Genomic DNA, 15,358 nt, shown 5'->3' with positions numbered 1-15,358 from the left:
TAGATGGGATTTGATACTTATTTGGTTGATTTTCTCGAATAACCCATTTTGACCACCCACCATCTATTGGGACACAGCGCTTATATAAAATGGTTCAATGAAGGGGGTAATAACAGACGAGATGGACGGGTAAATCATGTATCAGGGTCAAAATTGTAACTTTTCTGTATTTCAAAAATGCAATTTAAAGATAAATTGATCTTTCTGGTTTTAATGTTTGGATATTTGAGTCGCATAATACACAAAATGTTATTGAGCAAACTATTTTAGATGTATTAATTCATGCAAAAAATATAGATGCATCAACAACATCCAATCTTTTTTGTTTAAACTTGTCGATCCTTTTATTGTGATGTTCTTTAAAATAAAATAAAAATAATTTTGTAGAGAGCTATACAATTAAATAGAGGGAGAGTTAATTCCTTCCCACAAATATATATATATATATATATATATATTAAGTAGTTCACATTATGGTGACAGAGTGTGATATGTATAATATTTCTATACTTCCTCAGTCTCCTCGGGGAACAATTCCTTAAGAACTTCCTCACACTCAGTGACACTCGCATTCTGCATGAACCCAAGGGGGTTGGCATACCGAGCCATGGACTTGACACCATTGTTGTGTGTTAGCAAAACCCTAGCTCTCTCGAAGTCAAAGTGATCATTGCAATTGGCCCTAGGGCTGCTCACGGTCCTCACCTCACAGATTTGCTCCTCCATGTCCTCATCGGCGGGAAGGCTGTAGATGCCATTCTTATCGGTCTTGCCTTGGAGTGTGTATGCCAAGGTACCATTCTCACGGCCTCGGCACTCCAAAGCTACTACAGCACCTATATCCATGCACATGTCAAACAAAGTGCATAATTTAAGAATGATCATTGATTGATGAGTGAGTGATTTATAAAATGTAGGCCCATTAAGAATTTAATAACTTCTTCGACCTACCCCAATGCCATTGTATAGGGATTAGTAAAAATAACATATAAAGTGGAAATAGGGTTTTAATAACTTCGGACAACTCAATTTCTTTAATACGAGATTCTGTGTTCGATGCGAAATACTGAAAAACAGATAGGGGTAAAAGCAACCCTTTAAAAAGATAATTTTCCTTTCGTTTTTCATAAACCAAAAAAGAAAATTAAGAGGGTCTAATAGAGAGCCATAGATGGTAAATCTTAGATACTAACAAAAAGATTTGATGAAATGGCAAAATAAGAATGTGGTGATATATGTAACAAGTTAGATATGAAGTTACCTTCGAGGGGTACACTAAGTCTAGTCTCGAACTGGACACGACATGGGTCACAGTACACCCTGCCCTCCACAAAGAGATTGGTTTTGGTTGTGGCATAGGCCAAAGAGCAGAAGCAGGACAGGGCGACAACAAGTGCTACGATACTCAAGTTCTTGGCCATTTTATATCTCTCCTCTTTGGTGTTCTTTCTGTATTTGAGTTCTAATTATATTCCCCCTTTGTGTTAAATTTCTTGGAGGCAATTCAAAGTCTTTATAGGTGAAACAAATGGTGTATGGTTAAGATTGTGTGGTAATGGTCGGGATGTTCTATTTTAGGGTTTGTGGAGGGAGTCAATTTTAGTTATCATTTTCCGCACTTTCTTCCCCTTCAACTAATATGACAACAAGTACATAAGTTTGGAACTACTTTTTTGAAGTCTCATGGTTGAAAAACTAGTTTGAGAAATTTGGTTTTTCAAAGGTTTAGATTTGATGACAAGCCGTGTAAGGAAAATACTCATTTTATAAATAGTTTTGCTCAAATACTTATTTCTTTTATTAAAAAAAAGAGGAATCGAACTTGAAACTTCTCCAATATTAAGAACTTGAAATTCTATTTTTCATATGAGACCATGTGAGGGTCTCATATTAAGTTTTGTACAAGACCCCTAAAATCTTAGAGCCGATCTTTTAAATGATTAAACAACTTTTGATTTAATTTTTTTTTAACGGAGATATATCTTACATAGATATTATTATTTATACAAACATTTTCACTTAAAAATTCTCCTATAGAATACGTCACTGTGACATAAACTTCACATTGATAATATTGTTGAGATCGTATAATTATATTTTAGACCAAAAACAATATATAGATAATGGAAAATTGTAGGTGCTTTATTCCATATTTTTCTTCTGCTATTTCACATCCATATATAATTTATAGTTAGTCAACGTGTTTTCTGCCCCCAAAAAAAACACGTGTTTTTCCTATTTTGATTTCCTGGTCCTTTCTTTTTGGAAAGATTGATTTCCTGGTCTGAAAAAAATTTAAAATAAATTTAATTTAAAAATAACAAAAAGTGTCAATTAGGTAAAGCAGCCAATGAAGAACTTGGCGGCAACTCTTCACAAATGGCTTCCTGCTCTACCTTCAACCTTTCACCAAGTTCAAAACCCACAAAACCCACAAAACCCACAAAACCCTTACCCCATTATTTCCTAAAACCACTGATTCACGAACCTGAAACCGAGACCCGAACCAGAATCCAAACCCCTTACCCAAAGCTCATAATCACTGGTCCTTCCAAGCTCTCCGGCCATGTACCCATCAGCGGCTCCAAGAACTCAGCTTTACCCATTCTTGCAGCGACCCTTTGCTGCTCAGGCACTTCAAAGATTCACAATGTGCCCAATTTGTTCGATACCCGCACAATGGCTTCGGTTTTAGCTTCTCTTGGAGCCAAAGTTGAAGTCTTTAATAATGAAATGTTGGTTAACACTGATGGGGTTGACTCAGTTGAGCCTAATTCGGATGAAATTCGTAAGATAAGAGGTGGGTTTTTCGTCATTGGCCCTTTGGTAGCCCGATTCGGCGAGGCTGTGGTTGCATTGCCCGGTGGCTGCAATATCGGGACTCGACCAGTGGACCTGTACATTAGAGGTCTTCAAGCTCTTGGTGCTGTTGTTGAGTTGAGGTAAGTTTCTCACTGTTTTCTTTAGCCAACATCTGAAATGTATAATGCTTGATGTAACTGCAAATTTCATAGAATGGTTCCCAAAATCTTGATTAGACTTGCATGAGAGTAAGCATATTATGCTTTGCAGTGTAGTGTAGGAGAGGTTCTATGGTCACTTTATGATAAATGCGTATACTTGAATTGTAATAATAAGAAGGCAGTCTTACGAAACTTTTGTTACGACTAAGCATGACACTAGAGGTACAATTTCCTTTACAAATTTTAGTGTGCCAAGTAAGGAATGAAGGTGTGAGAGTTCACAGATTGAGTAATTGCTAATCTCAGCTATTGTGGCGGTTGGCATGTTGCTGATTGTCTTATTCAATATGACTTGCTTATTTTCTTAATTAGTGACACTTGACACGGATGATTGGTCTATTGGAAAGTGTATCCAAATTCTTTGTTATATACATGGTCTATGAATGATGTGAGGAGTTGATCAGTAAAATTTATGCAACATACAGGGATGGGAAAGTTCAGGCATATGCTGCAAACGGAAGAGGATTAGTTGGAGGAAGTTTCCAACTTGATTACGCAAGTGTTGGGGCAACAGAAACTCTTATGATGGCTGCATGTATGGCTGATGGAACGACTGTACTATCCAATGTTGCCAGAGTATGATAAGATGAATCTCACTGAACATTTTAGCTTCTAACATTCATTGAATGGAAGTGTGTTAACTGTTATCATTTGTTGTCTAATGGATTAGATTAAAATAATGAAGTGACTTCTTTCCCCAACATTTCACCATAGGAACCAGAGGTGGTGGATCTTGCTCGGTTTCTTAATGACAGTGGGGCCAGTGTGGAAGGAGCAGGAAGTAACCAGCTTGTTATCAAAGGGAAACCCCTGTTGCATGGTTCTGAATGTGTTATTGCTGCTGATCGTATTGAAGCAGGCACATTTATGCTTGCTGCAGCTATTACTCGCTCATGCATCTCAATATCACCTGTCGTACCTAGCCAAATGGCCTGTTTGATACAAAAACTCTCGGCTGCTGGTTGCAAAATCAGGCAATACTCTCATGATACCTTGGAAGTAGGTGAAAATTCTTAACATTATTTTGTACCCATTTTGTTTGTATCTTACAGAACTTTATAGTTGACAAATACTTCAGGTTTCAGCAGTTTCTAGATGCGGGGGTGAAAATTTGCAAAGCTTTGAGGTTAAGACAGGCCCATATCCTGGGTTTCCTACAGATCTTCAACCGCAAATAATGGCTCTGCTGACCACGTGCAATGGTTTAAGTCCTGTAGAGGAATCTGTATTTGACAAACGTATGGGTCATGGTATGTGGTATCTGCAGATTTATATGTGTATGCATTTCTGCATATTTTTGGACGCGGATCACTTCTGATCAATGGACTGTATAAGTGCAACACCTTGTAGTATCTATGCATTATGTTTGTATATGTGTTTGCTCATACATACACATCATTCTTTTTGTTTCGATGTTTGGAAGGCTGATATATTGCTTAAAATTGGTTGCATTGAGATATTCACATACATGTTCTCTGCTTTCTACCAGTAAGTGAACTGCTAAAGCTTGGAGCAAAAATTCAGGTCTGTGCAAGCACTGCTCTGGTCTTTGGGAAAGATAATGGAAGGCACGTAGATTTTCCTTTTATATAGTTTTATGTTTTTCTTGCTTCCTAATTGGAATTACATGAATGTGCTGACTCATTTCCATTCTCCTGTCAGTACCTTGTCTGGTTCTTCCCTTGTTGCAAATGACATTAGGGGTGGCATGTCACTGATATTAGCTGGATTGGCTGCAGAAGGAACTACGGATATCAGTGGCGTTGCTCATATTGACCGTGGTTATGAGAACTTAGATATGAAACTTCATTCACTGGGAGCTGATGTCAAAAGATTAATGCCCTTGGCTTCCTAATTGGAAAAGTAAGAACCTTGTTCCCCATTATAATTCTTTGCTCTTTCTAGTGCCCATTGTGATAAGTACAAAAAATTTGTGCCAAATTACTGTAGTATATTGCCGAGGGGGTGTACTTTAAAAAAAGGCTTAGAATGTGTTATTAGCCAGGGCTACATGCACATCAGATTGTAGGTGATTCTAGCAAAGTTATATAAGTTATTAGAGGGATAATGGTCATGACATATGCTACGTATTTCAGTTATCTATTAATTTAGAACTCAAGTAATCTGCATTTTTATCCATGCTAGTCATGCGTGCTCTAAATGTAAAGTGTAAACTGACCTGAGTTTTATTCTTGTTCCTGCATGGTTCATCCTTCAATTCCTGGTTTTGTAGCTTGATTGTGCAATCAATATCTTCGAAGATGATTAAGATTGGTTATGCATGGAAAACAACAAGAAGTTACCCAAATGGGATTTGGAATTAATTGCTCAAAAACTCAAACTTGTAGATGTCATAGTTAATGTGATTAGCCATGGCTACAATCAAGCTTGCCTGTGCCAGGAAGGCCATCTAAAGTATCCACGTTTCCAAGCCTTTTTCAACCTCCTGTAGAATTCATTCCCTTTATAAAATTGTTAAAAAATCCTGCCTTCTTAAGCTCCATATCCGTTGCAACGAGCTTGAAGCACATTGGGTAATCAAGCTTGATCACCCATTAAAATTCGTTTCAAAGTTGTGTGGTGTTTTTTTGGGGGTGGAGGAGCGGAAGAAGCAGTTAGAGGGCCACTAACTAGGACATCACCAGGGAGTGGAGGTCGCCCGCTCCACTGGTTTTGTGTTATCCCATATGATTTCAAGAGGTCTATCCACGAAATCCTCAACACAAGAGCAGACCGGAGAAGTCACCATAATATGACCTACTACAACAGTAATGTCGTCCTTCTTGCCTCCTGGATGATTCTTTCCAGCCTCCTGAGCCGCTTTTGAGTAAGGACTAAAGCTGTCCTTGTCCAGAGACCTAAGCCAAGCCAAATCTGCCAAAAGACAAGCCAACGCCTGCGGCTTCATCACACGACTTTCTCTCATGTTTCCCAGAACAACTTGCTCTATTTCATTCGGGTACATGTTGTCCCACAATCCATCAGTCCCAATCACTACAATATCCCCTGGAAATACTCTAATTTCGATCTCTGTTGCGCTACGAGGATTATCACTGCCTCTGCTGTTGCCCAGTTGATACGGACAGTTAAAACTACGCTGTTCACGAGGAGACATGTACAAGAGTTTGTAGTTTCTAAACACCATCAAACCACTATCCCCAACGTTGACAAAGTGTAAAACTCCTGTTTCTCTAAGCGTGACAATGCAAGCGGTTGAGGACCCTTCACACTTGGTGTCTGCATAAGCTTCGTTCAAAACCCTTCTTGGGTCAACAATGGTTTGTTTTTGGACCGACATGATCGAGTTGCACATGAGTTCTCTTGCGTACTGGCCAGCATCTACACCATGCTTTGCCCAACCACCCACGCCATCTGCCACACCAATAGTCTGCTCTTGTGCACATATGAAGTGGGCGTCATCGCCTTCTGGCTTCAGTTTGTCTTCTTTGGGCCAATAATAGGACCCACAAATCATCCTCATGCTCATGCTCTTAAGATTTCAGAAGAGACGGAGCAATGGCTAATTTTGTTCTTAACCTAATCACCACCTACAAAACAAAACAAAACAGAACTTGGAGGGTTGGAAAAATATTACATGTGGTGTGGCATTTATGGTGGAGTGATAGTTCCTTTTGGGTTGGAAATTATATAGGCCTAGGTTTTTTTTAATACCTATTTCGGATCGGAATTCCAATCCTTGTGGGCTCGTTCTTTGTATCGGATTTGGTTTCCTTTTGTTTTAGGGGTATCTTGGTCTTTTCCTCCTCACAATGCTACTTTGCAGGGAGACTGTGATCAAAGCAAATCCTAAAGTCATTCCTTGTGAGAGATTCCTGCCTTAAAAGCACCCAAAATAAAAAATCAGTTTTCAGAGAGTTTCCTATTCCAAGGGACCAAAAAAAATAAATAAATCCTGAATTTGATTCTTTCTTGGTTCAGTTCTAATTGAAATAAGAAAGAAAAATGAAGCTTCGTTTTTTTTTTTGGGTTTTGATTAAACATCACATACTTCTGATGTCAAAAGATTAATTATACATATGGCTTCCTAATTGGAAAAGTAAGAACTTATTTTTAATGAAGAAAAATTTAGGGAAGGAAGATGCTACTCCAACACCCAGGGCCAGGGCAAACCTGCGACTTAGAGCCGGTTGAACTAACACAAGGAACCATTAAAGTCAGAACCTTTTTCCCCATTATAAGTTCTTTTCTCTTTCTGGAGCCGTTGTGATAAGTACAAAGAAAGGCTTAGAATGTGTTGAAAGTAAAAGAAATTATGTAATCTAATATAATGATAACGATAAAATCACAAAAAGGGAGAGCTGGGTTACATATTTTAGACATCAAACAGGCCTAGGGTGCACACACATACAAGTGCAAGCGTGTTACCTAATAACTAAAATAGGTTTCTATACATCTCCTTTTGCTTTGTTCCCCTTCTTCAAACATTACTTTCTTCTCAGAAGGAAATTTGTGACGCCTTGGAGCGGAATGGGATCAAGCATCCTTGCTCTTCATTACCTCTCATGCAACTTCTGAACCTCCCCTATAAGCCCTTCAATCTGTTCCAATTTGTGATGGCAAAGCCAGATCGTGTCACTTGTAGATGTCATAGTCAAGGTGGTTAGCCATGGCTGAAATCAAAATTCGTGTCAAATTCGTGTTGTGTCTTTTTTGGGGGTGGAGCTCCTAAAACAGTTACAAGGCCACGAACAAAGACGCCACCAGGGAGTGGAGCGCTTCAGCCCGAGTTGTGCTGTGTTATCCGATATGATTTCCAAACCCTCAACACAAGAGGAGGCTGGAGTAGAAGTCGCCATAATATAACCTACTACAACAGTAATGTCGTCCTTCTTGCCTCCTAGGTACTTTATTCCAGCCTTCTGAGCTGCTCTTGAAAAAGGACTAAACCTGCCCTTGTCCAGCGACCTAACCCTAGCCACACTTGCCAAGGCACAAGCCAATGCCTCCGGCTTCATTTCTCTCATGTTTTCTACAAATTGCGCTATCTCATTCGGTTACATGTTATCCCACAACCCATCAGTCCCAAGTACTAAAATATCCCCTGGAAAAACCGTAATTTTGATCTTCGTAGCCGAACGAGGATTATCAAAGCGGGTGCTGTATCCCAGTTGGTACGGATGGTTAAACCTATGCTGTTGACGTGGAGACATGTACAAGAGTCTGTAGTTTCTAAGCACCATGAAACCACTGTCCCCAACGTTCACAAAATGCAAAACTCCTTTGTCTTTAAGGGTAAGAATGCAAGCGGTTGAGGACCCCTTACACCTGGTCTTTACATACGCTTCGTTCAAAACCCTTCTTGGGTCAACGCCTCCAAAAGCTTGCTGCTTTTTGACGGACTTGATCGAGTTGCGCATGAGTTCTCTTGCGTACTGGCTAGCATCCACACCAAGCTTTGCCCAACCACCAACGCCATCTGCTACACCAATAGTCCGCTCTTGTGCACATATGAAGTGGGCGTTATCGCCTTTGTTTTTTTTGGGGAAATAATAGGACCCGCAAATCATGTCCATGCTTTTAAGATTTCAGAGGGACGGACCAACAATCGCTAACTATGTTTTTAACCTAATCACTTACAAAACAAAACACCTGAGGGTTTGAAAAATATTACATACTTGAATGAATCAACCTGTGGTGTGGTATTTATAGTTATAGGCTTTAGTTTACTACTTGTATGATTTTTACCTATTTCCGGTAGCATTCCAATCCTGGGTGGACTCGTTCTCAGTATTGGGATTAAATTTGGTTCCACAGTTGTTTCGTTATCCAAAGCAAATCCATAATAACTAGTCACACAGATGTCCAGCATGCGAAGACAACATGGGTGCCTGACACATATGGCCAACATTGCCGCAGTTTCCATTTGCTATTTGAATATTAGCAGCCAAATTAGCCACAGTCTGCACAACCACTTGAATATTGGCCACTGTTCACCATATTGTTGACATAAATGTGCAGTAAATTGTGCCCTAATGATTTAAATGATTTAAGTGCGGTCTTCTAATGCTAGGAGATCTAGGTCTTAGTATTGATTAGGAATTCAACAGTCCCTAGTCATGTGGTCCTATGAAGAGTTGTGTTTAGGTTTAATTGAAGGGCCAAACGGATTCCTAAATTCACCGGGAGAATATAAGAAAATGATATATAATCCAGAAATTCTCAACAATATGTCGTATATATGCTCAAGTATAATTTTCCACATTCGAAACCTAATTTTCTAATTCTGAACTTTATTTCTTTTTATAAATGTTCTTTGTTGGAATAAACTCATATTTTGTCCTACATCAATTTTTCAATCGGCTGTGTGCCTAGCCACATTGATTAGAATGCAAAAAAAATCAAATAATCTAAATTTTAAAAACAAAGTTAAATTAATCAAAGCAAACAAAATTCTATTATTTGATTTGATATAAATACAAAAATCAAAGGAAGAGCTCAAACATTAACCCTTGCTCTCCTCCTCCTCCTCCTTGTGAATGCTCTTCTTTTGTACAGATGTAGTTAGTTTTAGCCTCACAATCTCTTGTTGATTTTTCTTCTCCAGGAGGAAATTGATGAGGCCTTGGAGTGAAGTTTGAGCATCTCTGCTCTTCATCAACTCCCCTGCAACTTCTGCTGCGGTGACTTTAACCTCCCCTATAAGTCCTTCGATCTGCTCGAAGAGTTGGTGATGGGAGAGGCCATGGTAATTGAATGTCAGCTGCTTGAATGCAGAAAGAGTGCAATATGACATGTTTATGTGCATGTCCATGCGTCCAGGTCTCACTAAGGCAGGATCTAGCTTCTCCTTGTGATTTGTTGTGAAAATTATTATGCGTTCATCAGTACAACATGACCAAAGACCATCAATGAGGTTGAGAAGCCCAGAGAGTGTCACCTATTGATGAAACCAAACAAAAGTTATGTTGTCAGACTAAGAATTTGTACCGCAATTCAGACAAGGATCAACATAATTAAGTCCAGACTCATGTTATGGCAGCATAAAGTGATTAACTCGGAAGCCAGGAAGCTTGTTTTAATGGAAAACTAGTAATGCCCTAAATGTAAACTGACCTGATTTTTCCCCGTACTCGGTGCTTCATTCTCGGTTTCCCGGTTTTGCAGGTTAATTGTGCAATCGATATCTTCGATTACAAGTATAGATTGGTCAGGCATGGCAAGCAACCTTCTCTTCAAATCGGAATTGGAACCAACATCTGCCAGCTCCAACTCGTAGATGTCATAGTTGAGGTGATTAGCGATGGCTGCAATCAAGCTGGACTTGCCTGTGCCAGGAGGGCCATATAACAAGTACCCCCGTTTCCAAGCTTTTCCTATCCTTCTGTAAAATTCCTTTCCATTTTTGAAATTATTCAAATCATCCAACAAAACCTTCTTAATCTCCATATCCATGGCAAGCAGCTCAAAGGTCATGGGGTGATTCAGATTTACCTCTTGGGTCCCATAACATTCATATTGATCAATTGTGCAGAGCTTTACTACCTTTCGTTCTACTTTAATCGCCTTTGATCTGTCTAAAATGTATGGAAGGTATGAATTTAATACCTTCTCCTTGTGCTTCTTGTGGAAAGTTAGCTCATAGGATCTTGTTTCTGATCTTAAGGACGCATTAAGATCACCAGGATTTGTAGCCCACGATGATTCAACCTTTGTACAAACAAATTTCCACATCACTTGAACATGATCTTCATAAACGTCACATATCTCTTCCCCTCGATCCAGTGCAACTCCGAGCTTCTCCTTATTAACCTTGCTCACTTTGATTCTTTGAAGAGACGGGGTAGCTAACGTGCCCAAATAGGCTTCAGCAGCCTCAAAGACTTCATTCAAGGATAGCCCTTGAAACTCATCTATGACAATGGTGAGGTGAGAAGAGAAGCGCCGGGAAATGTTATGGAGGCTTGAGAAGAAGTAGTTTCGAAACTCATCAGGAATGAAGTCATTGGCAATACTTCTAAGAAGCATTGCAGAAGCAGCAACAGTGGCTATCGCAGGCAAAATAGCCTTTGTATCAGGCATTTTTCAAGGCCAAAGTTTTGTTGGAGAGTTGGACTAAAAAGTAAAATGGGGATTTGACAAATTATGAAGATGAAATTGGTTTGCCTTAGAATATTTTGGCAACCTGAATATATAGAGATCTCTAAGAGAAAGTTGTAACAAAGACTGTTCCATTAGAGGTGGTATTTCATTGACTTTTGAATTGACCTCTTCAAAATTTCGTATATTTGCCGAAAATAGTGTTTTTGAATTTTCTAAGTTGAAATTTTGCATAAGAAGGTTCCCCTATGGACTCGGTGCGGTGGTTCAAAGTTTTTTCTCTTTGGCCAGCAAGAGAAGTCGCCAAGGGTGTGAGAAAGAAAGACCCTTCATCGATATTATTCTTTCTCAAGATTTATCCATTTCTAGAAAAAGAGAAATAGCTGAGCGTAAAAATCAAACAAGTTTGATTTAATTAAGGAACATGTTTAAATTCCGATGGATAATTAGAAAATAAAGGATATGACGAACAATAACACTTTTGTGTTTAAGATTGAATGTACAATAATATTAAACTATGAGCCTACTAGACCACGTTGATATTTTATTTAATCCGATGTTTTGGTAGTACAATAGAATGACCATTAAGGAGTGTCATTAAGGTTATTACACAGAAAATTAACCAGATTAAAATTCATAAACAAACAACCAATTACTGAAGTTCAGTTGGACATGGTTGTCTGATTCAGGTTTTTTGTATTTTGTGCGCTCTGTATTGGCTGGTCTTTGTCTTCAATGTTTCCAAGGGAGCAATTCCAAACCCCAGAAATATACTAAGCCAACAAGACCACTACTAAAAGTTCAATGATACCTGCAGCTAACTTTCCAAGAGAGTAATTCCAAACCCCAGAAAGATACTAAGCCAACAAGACCACTACTAAAAGTTCAATGATACCTGTAGCTAACTTTCCGGTGCTCCTACCACGATCACAGTTCCAAGTTATCTTCTTTTCCTTAACCCATTCCTTCCAAGTCTGTGATGGGACGGGGCAAGCAACATGGAAGGATGTGTCACTACCATTAATGGGATTAACAGAGCTTGTAGACGTTTCACCGAGCGGCTATGTTGAAGAATATCATTTGAGCGCTGCACGTCGATCGGTCTGTGTCAATTGGGTGTTATGTAGGTCCAGTTCTATCACTAGCTGAAAATCGAAATAACGTTAAATCTTACAATAATGATGATGTCATTGATCTTTGTGCTTGAATTTAGCTTTTTAGCCTCGCTGGAATTTTTTAATCTTATTATATTAAGTTTACTCCAATATCTCACAAAAATCAAATTATTTAATTAAAAAATATTTTTACGAAAAAAACCAATTCTTTTTCGGCTCAATACAAACAAACGTAACAAGTAAGTTCTATGTTTTTTTAAAGAGTTCGATGTTATTCTGACACATCAATTCCAACCATCGTTGAAAGTTCTATTTTATTGTCCACTATCATGAAAATTGTTGGTTAAACCAGTCACTCGTTTGTTATTTTAGGCTATAAAAGCATGACTTGAATGATCACAGTGAGAGAAAGCTATTCATATATTTATTTTTTTATTTTTTTTATACAATTGATATTCTATTTAATTTAATCTAAATTATGTGAAGGGGGATTCGAAGCTTGAGTGCAGAGTGGAGAACACATCCGTTCTAGCCAACTTTTAAGCCCATGTGTGCGAAGCTATTTAGGTTTTTTAGTTGTGTTGTAAATGATTATTGTGCCATTAATTTCACAATAAATGGAGAAATTGTTTTTTTGGTGTGGGTTTAGAGATAATTATAGGGGGTAGTTAGGCATTGAGAAAACTCAAACTATCACTACTACAAGAAGGGGCTAGGCCACGGTTTGCCTAACCACGACGAACTAGCAGTGGCCATTGGTGTTTAATGACCACTGTTAATGCGCATCAGTATTCAACTTTGCTTCACTCATTAGTCACGGAACACCGTGGCTAATACTATATGCACTATTCAACTATCTACTAGAGGTGTCAAATGGACAGTGCCAGGTGAGCCCGTCCTATTTAAGCTTGTGCTTTTAACGTTTCGTGCTAGGCCGGGCCTGCCCATTTAATTTATCGGATCATGCCGTGCATGCCCATTTAGTAAAATCATTGATCCCAGCCCGGCCCAAAGCCCATGTCCACATTGAAAAGGGTCGGGCTAGGCTCATGTCGTGCCTATGCTCGTGCCATACTCGGGCCCAAGAACCAACTCATTTAATTTGAATTTTTTTCACTTGATTTTTTTTCCCACTAGATAATTCAAATTATAAACATTAAAAATATAATTAGAGGCAAGAAATGATGAACTATTTGAAAACATTAATCAATCAAACATTCAAACAATATGAAATGACGGAGGGCAAAAAGTGTCAAACTCCACAAAGTCCACTTCAACTTTTCATCTTTAAACAACTTATTATTTTATATGTGAAGAAATGTCTTGCTTTGATTATAAGAGAACCATATATGTCATAGGTACTGATTAGATATCAAGTCTAATGTTGTTTAATTAATTTGTAGTTGATATGTTTAATTAATTATGAACCCAAGTAATTTCCCTAAAATGAAAGACATCAAATGAAACGACCTGACCCAATTTCTACTTTGGAATCCGGGTTGAAACCTGTTTAAAATCGACACTGGTAACCATGGGTCGTAAATGATCGAAATGCCCAAAACAAGAATATAAACCTTGAGCACCTAACTCGTGGCTGCGCCTGATAATCGTAGGCTGCCTACGTACCATTTTCGAGGATCAAACCACATATAGTTCTTTCTTCTATTCCCGATCAGAATCGAATTGTTTCGTAAACCTGGTTATAGGGTTGGCATTCCTGAAGTATCCGGACTCCGTTTACGATTTGTAAAATACTATATGATTCTGGGAACGTTTAGATTAACCTATCTGAAAATGGTTACGATCCAACGGTTCGAAACTATTGAACCAGGAATTCACCCACTAGGCGAGATTCGTTCGGGGTTCAAACGTTAACCAAATTGAGATCCGTGAATTCCTACGCGCTCGTGACGACCCAAGGATCATTATAGAACTGAAAGTAGTCTCTACCAATCTGCCCATGCGCCTCCACACGAGCCTGCAGGACGTTGGTGGCTTGATCAATTCCTGGAGGTCGGAAAAACTCAAAACCACCTGCCCAAACTCCTAACTTAGGTAAAATACACCATTTGGAACAACTTTTGTTCTTGGACATACCCCAAAAAGTGGCCGGAACTGGCCGAAACTATGCTCTCAAAACCGGCTGAAACCTAACTCGTAAATCGAGCTATCTACGCTTGAAATTTCTGAAATCCTACCCAACCAGCAGCTAGACCATGAAAAATAGCTAGAAAACAATACCTTACTCGTTCGATTTGGTGGCCGGACGACAGAGAACAAAAGGTTGGAAGTTCATCAAAATCGCCCAAAGACCGCTTTGTTTCGTGGTTGTTTCCGGTGACTATGGCAGCGGATCGAGGCGGTGAAGGGCTGGGGTTGGAAGAGGGAAGTTTCGTGGTTCATTTGCACTGGTCTTGCCTGAATCGGAGGTCGGAGCTGAGAGAAAACACCTCCCAAAGCTGAGAGAAATTTCTGGGTTTATATACACTGAAGTTCGAAATATTTACGGTTATGCCACTGAACTTCTTTTAATCATAACTCTTTCGTTAAAACTCCAATTTGAGTCCACTACACGTCTACGGACTCATCTCGCTGCGTTCTACTCAACGGTATAGTTGAAATCCCAAAATTCCTTCCGGTCAAAAAGTCAACTTTTATACTATTAAAATATTCTAGGGGTATAGTGGTCTTTTATTGGAATAATTAATAATTAAATATTAATTAAGGACCGGGTTGTTACAATCTACCCCCCTTACAAAAATTTCATCCTCGAAATTTACTCATCCTTCACTGGATGGGGTGGAGGTACTGGGCCTACGACTGCTACTCGGGTGCTCAAGTCTGCGCTTTTGAAACTGCACTCACCATTTGCATCTCAATAACTGTATCTATAAGACAATCAATAAAATCCGAAGGCAACCTATGTATATATGGGTACCTGAGGTGACTTAAGAAAGTATAAAACTCTGAAAAGATCTACTAATTAACTGAATTTCAGATAAATTCAAAACTCTGCTGCCATGAATATAATATTTAGCTAAAATCCCTTTTTTTAAGCCATGAATCTAATATTAGGCGCCACGTGTCATTTCCGCAAAAAATTAAAAACACACAGTATAGCCATGCGGCTATATTATTTCTTTTTTTTATTTTTTATAAAAG

The 15,358-nt window shown here is 38.8% G+C and overlaps 2 protein-coding genes and 3 pseudogenes across 3 annotated transcripts; 1 reads left to right on the top strand and 4 right to left on the bottom strand.

The window, feature by feature from the left end:
* Positions 1 to 201: 201 nt before the first annotated feature.
* On the bottom strand, positions 202 to 1,471 carry LOC103326098 (olee1-like protein). Its single transcript, XM_008228306.3, has 2 exons — positions 1,262 to 1,471; positions 202 to 836 (listed from the first exon to the last, which is right to left on the bottom strand). Exons 1-2 carry the CDS (start codon positions 1,419 to 1,421, stop codon positions 505 to 507), a joined length of 492 nt encoding a protein of 163 aa, XP_008226528.1. The 5' UTR covers positions 1,422 to 1,471; the 3' UTR covers positions 202 to 504.
* Positions 1,472 to 2,337: 866 nt separating this feature from the next.
* LOC103326099 (uncharacterized) lies at positions 2,338 to 5,017 on the top strand. 2 transcript variants are annotated; one of them, XM_008228307.3, is made up of 6 exons: positions 2,338 to 2,942; positions 3,449 to 3,599; positions 3,738 to 4,022; positions 4,102 to 4,273; positions 4,513 to 4,591; positions 4,686 to 5,017. In XM_008228307.3, exons 1-6 carry the CDS (start codon positions 2,380 to 2,382, stop codon positions 4,876 to 4,878), a joined length of 1,443 nt encoding a protein of 480 aa, XP_008226529.2. In that variant the 5' UTR covers positions 2,338 to 2,379; the 3' UTR covers positions 4,879 to 5,017. The 2 variants fall into 2 exon arrangements, with proteins under 2 accessions (XP_008226529.2, XP_088904998.1); XM_089048872.1 differs by having other exon boundaries at positions 2,340 to 2,942; positions 3,738 to 4,026; positions 4,109 to 4,273; positions 4,513 to 4,729.
* Positions 5,018 to 5,661: 644 nt separating this feature from the next.
* Positions 5,662 to 6,510, bottom strand: LOC103326154 (putative protein phosphatase 2C 55 pseudogene; annotated as a pseudogene).
* Positions 6,511 to 8,038: 1,528 nt separating this feature from the next.
* Positions 8,039 to 8,557, bottom strand: LOC103326155 (putative protein phosphatase 2C 55 pseudogene; annotated as a pseudogene).
* A 929-nt stretch (positions 8,558 to 9,486) lies between these two features.
* On the bottom strand, positions 9,487 to 11,123 carry LOC103326156 (AAA-ATPase At3g50940 pseudogene; annotated as a pseudogene).
* Between the last annotated feature and the right edge of the window lie 4,235 nt (positions 11,124 to 15,358).

The sequence above is a fragment of the Prunus mume genome, linkage group LG3, assembly GCF_029339155.1.
Source record: "Prunus mume cultivar Tortuosa linkage group LG3, ASM2933915v1, whole genome shotgun sequence".
NCBI classification, from domain to species: domain Eukaryota; kingdom Viridiplantae; phylum Streptophyta; class Magnoliopsida; order Rosales; family Rosaceae; genus Prunus; species Prunus mume.
The sequence above is the reverse complement of the archived record's forward strand: the minus strand, read 5'-3'. Positions and strand labels throughout refer to the sequence as shown.